The sequence below is a fragment of the Papio anubis genome, chromosome X (genome assembly GCF_008728515.1).
Source record: "Papio anubis isolate 15944 chromosome X, Panubis1.0, whole genome shotgun sequence".
Lineage (NCBI taxonomy): Eukaryota > Metazoa > Chordata > Mammalia > Primates > Cercopithecidae > Papio > Papio anubis.
In genome coordinates this window covers 107716579-107730530 of record NC_044996.1, presented here as the reverse complement: position 1 = coordinate 107730530, position 13952 = coordinate 107716579, and the positions used below count along the sequence as shown (strand labels likewise).

Sequence of the window (13952 nt, the reverse complement as noted above, 5' to 3'; positions counted from 1 at the left end):
AGAAGCCAGAGGGCCAAGGAGGCTGACAATACAATTCTCTATGAAATACAGTAGAACAAGGAAAGTGGGGAATAGACCTGAGAGCAAGAAGCAAATAATTGACACATGTTTTGATTGTCTAAGTGTGTTTCTTTGAATTCATCTCCGTGTAGAACAGAACCATGAGACCAACTTCTCTTTATGTGGGTTACACATGCTCTAAGAGCCGTAGCAATTCTAAAAAGTACCTTTCCTTGAATATTAAGAAGCGAAAAACACTACTACTTTGCTAATTATCATAATTACAGAAGCTTCCCAAGTAGTTCATAGTCAACAATCAAAAGAGTATGTCTTTTTTTCCTTCTTTTGTTCCCTTTCACTCCTCCCATTTCTTTTTTTTTTTTTTTTTTTTTACTTCCATGTAGCTATAACTGCTGTACAACCACCCTTCTGCAGTTAGTCAATATTGATCTCACAATGGGGTTACTATCCTACCCTCCTGTCTCTTTCATGTCTTGAAGAGTGGGTAGCAACAAGGGAAATGATGCTACATTTAGCTTTTGGCATCTATCATATCTGACATCTCTTTGTGCTGACCCTGTTTACTCACTTAGCATATAGGATGTCATGTTTGCCTGGAAACATGATTGCCATCTAAACATTTTGGTATATTTCTTGTATTTTGTTATGTTTTCATTTCCTATAGTTGTATGTGGAGTGACTTAGTGTAGGGTTTTTAGTGTAGGCATAGTAAGGCTTTTTTTTCTAGTATCTTGGTCAGAAGTATAACCAAATTTCTTGGGTTTCAAATCCCAACTCTATTATTTTCTAGTCATGTGAACTTCACCAAGTAACTGAACTGCTCTGGAACTCAGTCTCCTTATCTGTGAATATAATCATAATAATAGAATCTGCTTTACAGTGGTTGAGTTGTGAGGATCAAATGAATTGATGTGTGTGTTTACATGTGTGTCTGTATGTGTAATACACACATATATGCAGTCATATCACTTAACTATGGGGGATTTGTTCTGAGAAATGTATCCTTAGGTGATTTTGTTGTTTTGTGAAAATCATAGAGTTTACTTACACAAACCTAGATGGTATAGTCTACTATATACCTAGGCTACATGGTATAGGCTACATGTTGCTAGGCTACAATCCTTACAGTTTGTTATTGTACTCAATACTGTAGGCAATTCTAACATGATGGTCAGTATTTGTGTATCTAACCACAGTTAACCATAGAAAATAAACAATAAAAATAAAGTATAAAAGATTAAAAATGGTACACCTGTATAAGGCACTTACCATAAGTAGAGCTTGGAGAACTAAAAGTTACTCTGGGTGAGTCAGTGAGTGAGTGGTGAATGGACAGGAAGGCCTAGAACATTTTTGTACACTCCTATAGATTTTATAAACACTTCACACTTAGGCTACACTAAATATATAAAACATTTTGTTTTTTCAATAATGAAATAAATTTAGCTTACTGTAACTTTTTAGCTTATAAACTTTTGCTTTTTTAATTTCTTGACTCTTTTGTAATAACCCTAAGCTTAAAACAAAAAAATTTACAACTGTACAAAATTGTTTTTAATATCCATATTCTAGAAGCTTTATTCTGTTTTTAAAATTTTTATTTTTATTTTTTACCTTTAAAACATTTTTGTTAAAAGCTAAGACACAAACATACACATTAGCCTAGGCCCACACAAAGTCGAGATCATTAATATCACTGTCTTCCACCTCCACATCTTGTCCCACTGGACAGTCTTCAAGGACACTAACATGCATGGAGCTGTCATCTATGACAGCAATGCATTCTTCTGGAATACCTTCTGAAGGACCTGCCTGAGATTCTTTTAAAGTTAACTTTTTCTTTTATAAGTAGGAGTATACTCTAAAATAATGATTAAAAGTATAATCTAGTAAATAAATGAACCAATAACATGGTCATCTATTTTTACTATCAAGTACTATGTAATGTACATAATTGTATGTGCTATACTTGTTACAACTGGCAGCTCAGTAGGTTTGTTTACACCAGCATTATTGCCACAAACACATGAGTAATGTGTTATGCTACAATGTCACTAGACAGTAGGAATTTTTCAGCACACACACACACAAATATATATATATATATATATATATACACACACACACACACACACACACACACAGATAGATAGATAGATAGATAGATAGATAGAAAGAAAGAGAGAGAGAGAGAGAGAGAGATGGAGTCTCTCTCTGTCGCCCAGGCTGGAGTGCAATGACGCAATCTCGGCGCACTGCAACGACTCTCAGGTTCAAGTGATTCTCCTCCCTTAGCCTCCTGAGTAGCTGGGACTACAGGCACCCGCCACCATGCCCAGCTAATTTTTGTATTTTTAGTAGAGATGGGGTTTCACCATGTTGGCCAGATTGGTCCCAAACTCCTGACCTCAAGTGATCCGTCCCCCTCAGCCTCTCAAAGTGCTGGGATTACAGGCATGAGCCACTGTGCCTGGCCAACACCTTTATAATCTTATGGGACCACTGTCATACATGTGGTTCAACCATTGGCCAAAACATCTGTATTTATATATGTATGTTTTAAATTATATATATAAATATATATATAATGTCTATATATGAACATACACACACACATATATAGAGACATATATAGCACATAAAATCGGCACATAGTAAGCGTCTTGTAAATATCAACCATTACAATTGTTACTACTTTTCTCAACAAGGCTATAAATGCTGTTCCAGCCTTTCAAAATCACACCTGTTTAATGTTTTACCCAGCACCAAGTCATGTTTACTTGAGTGACTTAAAAATTGCGAGCAAATAGCTGATTAGTTAAAAAGTTATTTCACTGTGTAAAATACATCCCTTAAAATGCAGTTATTTATCTCTTAGTTGTAGAAATTGGTTTCATTTTCCACTATGTTTAATTGTGACTGGATCATTATAGACCCTTTTTTTTTGTAGTTGTTGAGGTTTAAAGATTTAAGTTTGTTATGGATGCAAGCTTTTCAGTTGACCAATGATTATTAGCCAATTTCTGATAAAAGAAAAGGAAACCGATTGCCCCAGGGCTGCTGTTTTCATTTCCTCATTGGAAGAAGAAGCATAGTATAGAAGAAAGGCAAACACAACACATTCAACATCTGCCACCATGGGGAACTGGGCTGTGAATGAGGGGCTCTCCATTTTTGTCATTGTAAGTACCAACAAGAGATAAGTTATAAATTTTCTGACTTCTTCGGGTTATCTCGGAACTAAAATAGACCAAAGCTTTTTTGTTCATTTGAGAAATTGTGTTGAAACTGATTTACTATGTGAACATATATCTATCTGTAAACAGACTGAGTCCATTCTTCCAAATTCCTTAATGGAAAGAACATATCTGTGGGCTCACTTCTAGCTTACTTCTGAATTCCTAGCAGGCCTAACTTAGCCGGCATTTCGCAGGAGTAGAAAATATTCATGCTAATGATCTCTGATTCTGAGTTGTTTAGTAATGTTTACCGAGACGCACAATATCTATGTGTTTATACTACCTTTAAAATGACAGATTGAAATTTTATACCATTTTCTAAATTAAAAATGTAAGATTGACTTATGTATGGGAAGTTGGCCTTTATTTCAGTAATTACACTAAATATAATAAAATTTCTCAAACTTCTTTTAAAAAACAGGTAACTTCTTTTCTCAGAGATGTAAACTTGAGTTATTTACAAGATTTATAAAAATTCAAAAGAACAGAATTGAAATAAGTCTAGATTCATAAATATGTAGTATGTATATTTATAGATAATTGTATATACATAAATCAATATAATATATCTTGAGAAACAATTTATGTAAGTAAAGATATAGCTAATTTACAAATGGATGCAATGATTTCTGTACTTTTTAAAATGAAGAAAATCAACTATTCTCCTAAAATGGTGTTATCGGCAAAGCAATAACGGACAAACTGGGTAGATAGAAATGTGATTTTTTTTTTTTTTTTTTGAGACTGAGTCTCGCTCTGTCACCCAGGCTGGAGTGCAGTGGTGCAATCTCGGCTCACTGCAAGCTCTGCCTCCCGGGTTCACGCCATTCTCCTGCCTCAGCCTCCCGAGTAGCTGGGACTACAGGTGCCCGCCACCACCCCCGGCTAAGTTTTTTGTATTTTTGGTAGAGACGGGGTTTCACTGTGTTAGCCAGGATGGTCTTGATCTCCTGACCTCGTGATCTGCCCGCCTCGGCTTCCCAAAGTGCTGGGATTACAGGTGTGAGCCACTGCCCCTGGCCCAGAAATGTGATTTTTAAATAGCCTTTCTAAATAACCAATAGAAGCATTACACAGATGTTAAAAAGAACAATTATGAATGGAATAAGAATGGAACTTTTGTAAAAATTTATCATGAAAAATAATGAGTCTTTGAGTTTTAAATATAGAAAGAAATTAGTGGCAAAAATAAAATAAAAACAACAAATATTTTGTTATAAAAATTTTTTATGCCAAACCAACATTTTACTGCAATAGATAATTCTTCTGAGCATTCGAAGCTGTAAACTTAACTTCTTATCACCATTTTTAGGAGCAAATAATTTCTATAGAAAGTAAGTTAAAATTATACTTTTAGCTCTCACCGCAATTTTTCCCAGGAAATGATCTCCTTCTAAATTATATACTCATGCACTTGAAAGTGAAAACACAGCTTGGAAAGTCAGAGTAAAGAAAGAATGACAAGATCAGGAAATTGGAAAGTTGCTTTAGCACCTTTTTCTTTGTAAAGAGAGAATATTATCAAGTGTCTATGGCATTTAATAGCTTCAAAGCATAGTTGAGAAAAGATCACTATGGAGCTGAAGATAGAGAATTGGATAGGGTCACCACTTGATCCAGTCAGTGCTTAGGATAAAATGAACTGTCATGAGCTAGAAAGCTGTTTTTGTTGTAAATCCCATGCCCCTCACTATGCTCAATATTCTCTCCTTGAAGCATTAAGTAAAACTAATCAAGGAAAATGCAAGGCTTGGCATTTTAGCTGATGAGAATTCACTAACTGGATTATTGTGTGGTAGAGGGAGGTGATTAGCACCTGTGAGAACAGAACGCAGTGTCATACTGGTGGAGGGAAAGCAATAGTAATACGTTCCCTTCTTTTCTTATTTTAAGTAGAGTGGCCTGCTATCAGCTACCTATCTAAGGTTAAGCAAAACAGAGGAGGAAAAAAAGGGAGGGGGTATGTAAGACTGGTAATTTGGTATACCGGCCAAATCATAAAACAATAATGGAGAATAACACAGGGTGGAGAGATTTTGATTATAGACAAGTGTAGTGACACCATTGAGGAAACAGCTGGCTCTAAGCTGGTTACATCCAGCTTTGTTACTACCTTTGTCAAAGTTGCACTTGGGGAAGTCCTGACCCTTATCTGGCTCGTCTTGTGTGGAATCTACTGTTGAAATGCGAAAACTTCATGCAATTTTTTTCTGCTTGTGCAGCTGGTTTGGCTGGGGTTGAACGTCTTCCTCTTTGTCTGGTATTACCGGGTTTATGATGTTCCAGTTAAGTTCTTTTACACAAGAAAACTTCTTGGGGTAAGTATAAATTCCATCCCATGCAATATTGGCTGGTTCACATTTCTCATCAGACATTCTTGTTCATCTTCCTGTTAGTATTTTAAATAAATATTCTGACCAACCAACAGTACCATCAGCCTCACTCCCTCCATTGCAACTTCCTGGGCAAGAATCACTTAAAGCCTTCCAGTCTGAGACCAACAAAAGTGGGGCAGAGGGGCCCAGTGGCATCCCTCCCCAACCAAGAACCATGTGCCATTGTTTAGCTTAAAGGAGAAATCTAATACTAACTCTGAAATGGAAGGCCAGGTTGGAGCAATCCATCCAGGAGTGACACATGTGGGACAAGTGGGACTTTCCATATTTTCTAAGTCATGTAATTCCTACTACGTTTTTGCATGAAGAGCTCTGCTCCTAATCACATGTTATGAAATGATCTTCAGAAAATCAACCTTTCTCTACATATGGAGACTCGAGGAACTTGCTCAAGGGCCACATCTGTTGATTAGGCCAGTAGAGTGAAGGCCCTTCAGTTTCCTTGGGTCCTTTAGTATTCTGAGTTTCCTTGAACTGTTAGGCCTCTTGCCTCTAGAAAACATTTGTTACATCATGCTGAAACTATTAATTAATTGCTTAATATTAATTATTATATGTATTATAAATCATATATAAATAATTTTAGCATGTAATTATGGTAGATTATTATAATTGCTGTTAGCTTATTCACATTAATGCTTTCTCCCTCCAAAATATGCAACTTCTTTAGACATTACAAAGATAATAATTATACTGCCAAAGCATTATACCATACCAGTTTAAGATACTGTTAAGATCAATCTAAGTACTAAGAAAATATTTAAAATCTTTAAAAGTCTTGATACTTAACTCTAGTTAATGATATGCACCTTAAGTGTTAAGGGGAAAGTGAACCGATGTCTCTAACTTACTTTGAAATGCATCAAAAATTAGATGAGTTGATGGATGGATACAGGAATGGATAGATAGATATGTGATAAAGCAAGCATAAAAGGTATAATCTGGGAGATAAATAAACAGGTATTTATTGTACATTTCTTTCAACTTCTCTTTATGTTTGAACATTTTGATAATAAAATGTTGAATTAGGGCAAAAGGTCAATTTCAGATGAAAACAAATGGTCCTAGCTAGCCCTAAAGGAAAACCATTGGCTCTGAAGGACCTTCCTGTCCAGATCACTTGGTGTCTCTGGTGTGTGGCCTCATGATGAGAACCTTGGGGAACTGGGGACAGGGCACATTCTGTGCTCAAAAAAGTCACTCTGCTCCCTTTCCCGCCTCTTCTAGTCAGCACTGGCACTGGCCAGGGCCCCTGCAGCCTGCCTGAATTTCAACTGCATGCTGATTCTCTTGCCGGTCTGTCGAAATCTGCTGTCCTTCCTCAGGGGTTCCAGTGCGGTAAGAGAAAATGTTTTACTAAGTTCCTCTAATTTTCAAAGGCCATCAAGCAAAATGCCCTTTTTAAGGTAAAAACAAATGAATGGTTTGTGAGGATTCCAGCTTCTGTAGAATATTCATGAGCCAAGCCATTATCTACTATATTTCTGTACTATTTGTGGATGGAGCTCCCTAAGACAACTATTTGGAAAACAAATTTTGAAAAAACACACAAAACCACCTATACCTCAACAATAGCAATGAAGTAGCACACATGTACACATCGACACACACACACATATATATATGATAGATATGCATATGTACAGAGCATTAGGAAGTTAACATGTGATATTTGGGAGTTAATCTTTCAGTGTCATTCAAAAAAATGTAAGTCAGAGGAAATATCTTCTGTGGATAATATCCCAAGGACATGGAGTCAATGGACAGAGTCACACTACAATGAATGTGACCAAGAAGTGTTGGCTTCATGAAACTGTGGAGTATAGAGCTTTCTAAATGTCCACAATTCCTTTGACTCTTCAACAATTTAGTAAGCCACTGAATGTACTGTGCTAGAAGGGGGAAAAATAAGTAGGAAGAATCTCTGTAACCCATAAAATGGTATACAAATTTTTGTTAGTATTATTATACAAAGATGACAAACAAGGAACTTAAAATCTACAAGTGTACTCAAATAAATATTATACAAAGCAAAATATGATGGGTCCCACAAAGTTTTACAAATAAAATACTATGGGGAAGCAAGAGAGAAGTTGTGTCAGGTGGGCCAGGGAATGAAGAAGGACATTTTAGAGAAGGTGACATTAGAGATGAGCATATAAAAATTAATAAGCTTCTAAGAGGTGTAAATGAGAGAGAAAGGCATTCTATGTGGAGAAGATGACATGGACAGAAGCATAGGAAATAGTGAGGAAATCGTATTCTTGAAGGCCAAGAATTGGCACAGCCTTGGCTTCTCTTTGTATTATTATTGTAACTATTTTTTTGCCACCTGTGATCACACCAAAGAGGGCAGCTGGGAAAAAGTAGGGATTGGTGTCCTGGTGGGACCAATTCCATGGTTCATTAATGACTAGTAGCTTCTGGGGTTTTTTTTAATAAAAGGTATAGTAAGCTTTTTGAAAAAAAATACTTATTAAGTAGAGATCATTTATGGAGGAGAGCAGAAAGTAAACTACTTTTGTGGGAATGTAGGGATTGTACAGGGCATATGCCTGACATAAGCCTGGAGAAAAGAGGTAGGATTTTGCTGGTAAACTAGAACTGCATATGTATAGTTGAGGAGTTCATGTTTAATTTGGCAATTACAGAATATTTGAAGGAGGCAGTGAACTAAACTGTAATAACAAGCATAACTTGCCTTGAACTCTGCCTCATTTTTCCTAGTTATACTAAATTCATGGCGATCCAGATAATTTTTTTTTCTTTGAGAACATATAACATTTAATTTACTAATACAGGACTAGAGGCTGCAATTTAACTTTTATTTTATGATTTAACTATTTACAAAATATCATTTCATCTTAAACCAACTGCCAAAAACTGGGCTCTCACAAATCTAAAGTAAAAATTGGCAGAAATAACTGTAACACCTTCACTCCCTCAGAAAAAAAAAAAGAACTGTTGAGAACCAATTTAAGATGTTCCAGAAAGAGTCGTGATATCTTTCTCTGAAAAATTCTTGATGAGGTTCCTTTCCTTAAGTCATAAATTCTATGCCACACAATGTTGTCTTGCAAACTGACAGCTAACCAAAACCAAAAACTAACAACAGTACTTGGTATTAGACATTGATTACAAGGATTTCCAAAAAATCTTCTAAATTTAAGAAATCACAGAGGTAAAATTACACTCAATTGAAAGTTTTATTAATGAACCACCTATTGTAAAGTATAATTTTTAATATATCATACTTGCCCAGTGAACATTTGCTAAATGAAGCCCATGTACTATAGCTTATTTTTGAGTTGGGTTCTCTATCACCCAGGCTGGAGTGCAGTGGTACAATCACAGCTCACTGCAGTCTGGAACTCCTGGGTTCAAGTGATCCTCCCTCCTTGACTTCCATACATGTGGGGATTACAGGCATGAGTCACCTGCCTGGCCAGTTCCTTGTTTCTAAGGAGACACAATTCATTTTTATTCTCCCTACCCCCATTAGAATAGTTTCTATTTAGAGGAAGTAAAGCCTGAGAAACAGGCAACTTCTCACCAAGATGGCCTGTTAAGAAATCTTGGTTACTCCACAAGTCCAAATTGCACTGCTGTTGAGCACCATGTCCCATGAGCAGCACATGTTGTAATGCCAGTTTTTATGCCTCCTGTGACCCAGGAGGGAAGATCTGCGCGAGAGTCTCTAAAGACAGGGATGAAATGAGACTGCCCTTCAAATTGCAGAGAAGCTTGGCTGTATAGCTAGATAGATCTTTATATAAAAAGAATATGTTTTAAAACTATCAGCAAGCAACATTCTTTTATAGATCAAGCATGTACTTTCTTCTGGAATTCCTAACCTGAAATGTGAACTTTTCAAATAAAACTTCTTCTCTGATTGGGATTAAAATGAGTGAGTGTGCTGTGACTAATGTTGGATATAATACAGCTGCCACTCATTGAAGCTCAATGGAATTCACCTCATGAAATCTGCACATCAAACCAGTAAAGTGAGAACAAAATTAAATGGAAGTGTTGGCATTCAAACCCAGGTCATTGTGTCCCCAGAGACCATTCACTTTAAATCTTGCTGCTGAAACTTCTTGAAATTGTGCTGTTACAGTATTATGATCTTAGAAAGCCATTATATATATGAGTGTTTGAGCATGCCAAGTAACCTAGACTAGAAATGACAAGGATGTTACAAATACAAGGACTTGATAGTAGGACACTATATAAGCAAAATAGCCACAAACTTGCATTCAGTTTCTAGAGGTCTCAATCATCGAAACTTTGCTTTGTAATCTTTCTGGTTACCTAGAGAAAGAAAGCCCCAGGGTTGCCCACTGCACCATTCCAGGAAAGGTAGGGGTAAAAGCTCTCAGACTGCTTTGTTGAGAAAAATGGAGAAAGGGTGAAACTCAGCATACAAAAATCTCTGAGGAAGCCTTAATAACCCCCAACTTGCCATGCAGAAACTAATTTCTATCTGGATGGCAGTCCTAGTCTTAAGATCAGAAAGAAACAGGAAGGTGAGAGGGTGAGGTTTTATCTGTTACCTTATATAGTCTGGAAGTCAGAGGCACTCAGTGTGCCTCTATCTCTAATCATGTGGTCTAGCACTAGTCTCTTGGGCTTTCTGTCTCATAGTTTTTTTTCTTTTAGTTGAAAAACAGGTCAACTAACATAAATGTAAGAAGGCATATGCTGGTCTAAAAGTATATTAAATTGTTTAAATCTGTCAATTAGTGAGTTGTCAGTCAATAAATATTTGTTGAGTGCCATCTATGAGCTAAGCACAGGGGACATGTGGTGAGTAAAGAGTAAGGTATAGATAGGCCATGAGCTTAAGGAACTTAAAGTGTTACAGAAGAGGCAGAGAATAAACATGGAATTTCCAAATTATAAACAGTGCTATGCAAATAAGGTAGTGTTATTCATATTTATCACATATTCTACTGCCAGCAGGTGTGGATATTACTGTCAACTATTTGCCTGAGTTCTGTAGATTCAAAGCTGGATTTTGAAATTTCTCCCAATTGCATATAAATATCTAAATCAGACACATTAATGGTGCATGTGGTGAGATCAAGTGTACAAAAAATAGAGCTTTTGAGTTTCTGTAACGCGTTACACCCCATAAAATATGTACTTCCTTTTAGTTCCACTTCCCATTTTCTTGAAATATTTTTTTCTTACTCAGTTTCAATAGAGCATAGAAATCTGCTGAAGTGACTCAATAATCTCCCTTGCATTAGAATCATAGTTTATTGAAATCGGGCAAGGCTTCAGGTGACAGTAACAGAGAAACTTCCCTTTAGAAGTCAATGGCAGAAAGTAAAGTAAGTTAGTAAGGAAGCTATGGGGCACGATGGCAACCTGGATAATTGGGAAGTGGCTGGCAATAATTTAGAAGTAACTCAAAGCATATAAATGCAATCTGCATGATGATGGGGAACAAAAAATTATGGGCAGTCACAGACAGTAAAGTCCTTCCTTCCCGTGCCACCAACTGGATGTCTCGCCTCCTTTTTTAAGGAAGTGGTGAGGAGATGATATTCTTAAAAGCTCAGCATCAACATGACTTGTGGCTTCTTTTTGGATTTGTTTGCCATTCCTGACCACACCAAAGAGGGTAGGTGGGAAAAATTAGGGATTTGTGCCCTGATGGTTGGACCCACTCCACTGATCCATTAGTGACTAGTAATCTCACTTTTTCCTTTCAATATAATGTATGCGTTTTACGTTAACCAGCTTTTTAAAAATTACCTGTTAAGATGAAACAGGGTATCATTGAATGAACAATTATTTCCCAATCACATCTCTCCACTGTTCTGGCTTTCAGTTAATTTTTCTCTAAGGATCTACAGTTAAATCTATCAGGGGGCATCAGCATATATTATTTTACATTTTTTATGATCCATGGTGATGATGACGATGATAAGGATAGGAATATGCAGACAGTGTATGTTCCACAACAAAACCATATTCTTTTGCTTTAAATTCGGCACGCAGGAGCCAGCGAATTTTCCACAAAAATTTCAAAAGGATTTGTCAACAAATAGAAGAGAACAGTGTGTGACAAATATAGATATGGGGGTAAATACGTCTCTATAGGTTTAGTATAATCATCTCCAGTTCCAGGGCAATGAAAATGTACTTCATTTATCCAACCAAATAAAGATTAAAATATTTTTTAAAGTACATGACATACTGTTCTTCACACAGGAAGCTTACCTGCTAGCTGGGGAGTGCAGCCATTCTAACTGAAAACTTAAATAATGATACTAAATAATGTCAAATATTTATTAAATACCTGTCAATGAATATATGCAGTAGGGATTTGAGGGACTAACTGATAATTATACAGGGGAGGAAACTGGAGACTGAGTACGTTGTTCAATGTCACACGGTTAGGTGGGAGGACTGGGACCCAACACATGTATATCTAAAGACAAAACTTGCTCTGAAATGTAATTCAATACTGCTCTCCACCCCTACTAATTCTCATTCTCTGGTTCTTTGGACTCCAACCTAGTTTCACCACTCCTGTAAGGACTGTATCAATCATCTATTGTGGAACAAATTACCACAATAACTTAAAACAACCCCCGTTTATTAGTTTACAGTTCTGTAGGTCACAAGTCCAGCACCCAGTGGTTGGGTTCTCTGCTCAGAGTATTACAAGACTGAAATCAAGGTGTTTTCTGGGCTGAATTCCCACCTGGAAACTCTGAGTAAAAACCCTCTTCCAAGCTCATTCTTGTTGGCAGAATTCAGTTCATTACAGATGTAGCACTAAAGGTCCCTGTTTCCTTGCTGGTGATCATCTAGGGGCCACTCAGATCCTAGATGCTCCTGCATTCCCTATCACATGCCCTCCTCCACCTTCCAGGTAGCAGCAGTGCTTCAAATCTCTAACTTCCTCCATCTCTGACTTCTAAACCCAGATTTAAAGAGTTCATATGATTGGGTTTGTCAGCCCAGATAATCTCCCTATTAAAGTCTACTTGGGACATTACCTCTGCAAAATCCCTTTTGCCATACAATGTAACAAAATCATGGAGTGATGTCTCATCATTTTCACAGGTCCAAACTCAAGGTGAGGAGATTATATAAGTCACTGGGGGTCATTCTAGAATTCTGTCTACCACAAGGACTCTCAGAAAGTATAGAGGAAATTAAGTTGAAATTTGAGGAGAATAAAAAAGAAAGCAAGAAAGAAAGAAGGAGAAAGAAAGAAAGAAAGAAAGAAAGAAAGAAAGAAAGAAAGAAAGAAAAGAAAAGAAAGAAAGAAAGAAAAAAAGGAAAGAAAGAAAGAAAAGAAAGAAAGAAAGACTATAGAGGATCATGGCAATTGGGAAACAGGAAAAAGTCATTTCCTCAAAATTTTAAGGAATACAAAGTAGAAAATAACTTTCAGCACTTGAAATGAACACAAAAGACAAGGCGGCTATATAAGAAAACAAAAATGGTCAGCTTTTCACCAACAGATCAGTAAAATATATTTTATAAGTAAATTTTTATTTCAAAAACATTAAGTTTGAAAAATTTTATTTTACAAGTTTTTATTTCAAATAGGAAACCATTGTTTTGAGAGTCTGAGTCATTGCTCAGCTCCACTGGTGAACATTTAATTGTAACTGATGCCATTGGTGCCCCACCATATTCCCTAAGCATTGGCACTTGCAATCCATGCGACAACTGCCCTTTGCAAGCATCATTCACTCTCTGCCTGGGGATTTTCTTTTAGCTTTCTCCTGGGGAAAGCCTGAAATCCCAGGGGATTGATGTCCTGAGAGCATCCCTCAGAGCAGCCCTCAGCCAATCATGGATGGCAGTTGGTGGCTGAGCACCCAAGCTTCTTAACCCATTGGGTAAAAACCAAAGAACAAAACAAACAAAACAAATAAATAAATAAATAAACCTGTAAGATAAGTGCTACACAGTCTCCCAGAATTCCCTGGTGTGATTGAGCCCAATGATATGATATGATCATGGTAGCTGATATGATAATACACTCTTCATTAATTTCTTTCCCAGTCTCATTTCTACCCTCGTTTTCGATGATCACCTTCTGAATAGAATACTTACACTTAAATTCTCATCATAGGCTTTTAGGCACTTAGAGTAATAGTAACTATATTCCTGCATTTGGTTTGGGAGAAAAGGGCATTAACCTTTTATAAGACAAATAGACTTGGATCCCAGCCAATGTGCAATTTTAGCTTTAGTTTTCTTACTAGTAGAATGAGGACATTAAGACTTACCTTGTTGCATTAAATGAGTAATGATTATGGGT

The 13952-nt window shown here is 36.7% G+C and overlaps 1 protein-coding gene across 1 annotated transcript in view; it reads left to right on the top strand.

Annotated features, from left to right (window-relative positions):
* The first annotated feature begins 3069 nt into the window (after positions 1-3069).
* Positions 3070-13952, top strand: part of LOC101006760 (cytochrome b-245 heavy chain) — a 33879-nt gene continuing 22996 nt past the window's right edge. The window contains exons 1-3 of the mRNA XM_021933117.2: positions 3070-3203; positions 5483-5578; positions 6884-6994. Coding sequence (XP_021788809.1) covers positions 3159-3203; positions 5483-5578; positions 6884-6994 — 252 coding nt within the window. The 5' untranslated portion in view covers positions 3070-3158. The remainder of the gene's footprint in view (positions 3204-5482; positions 5579-6883; positions 6995-13952) is intronic.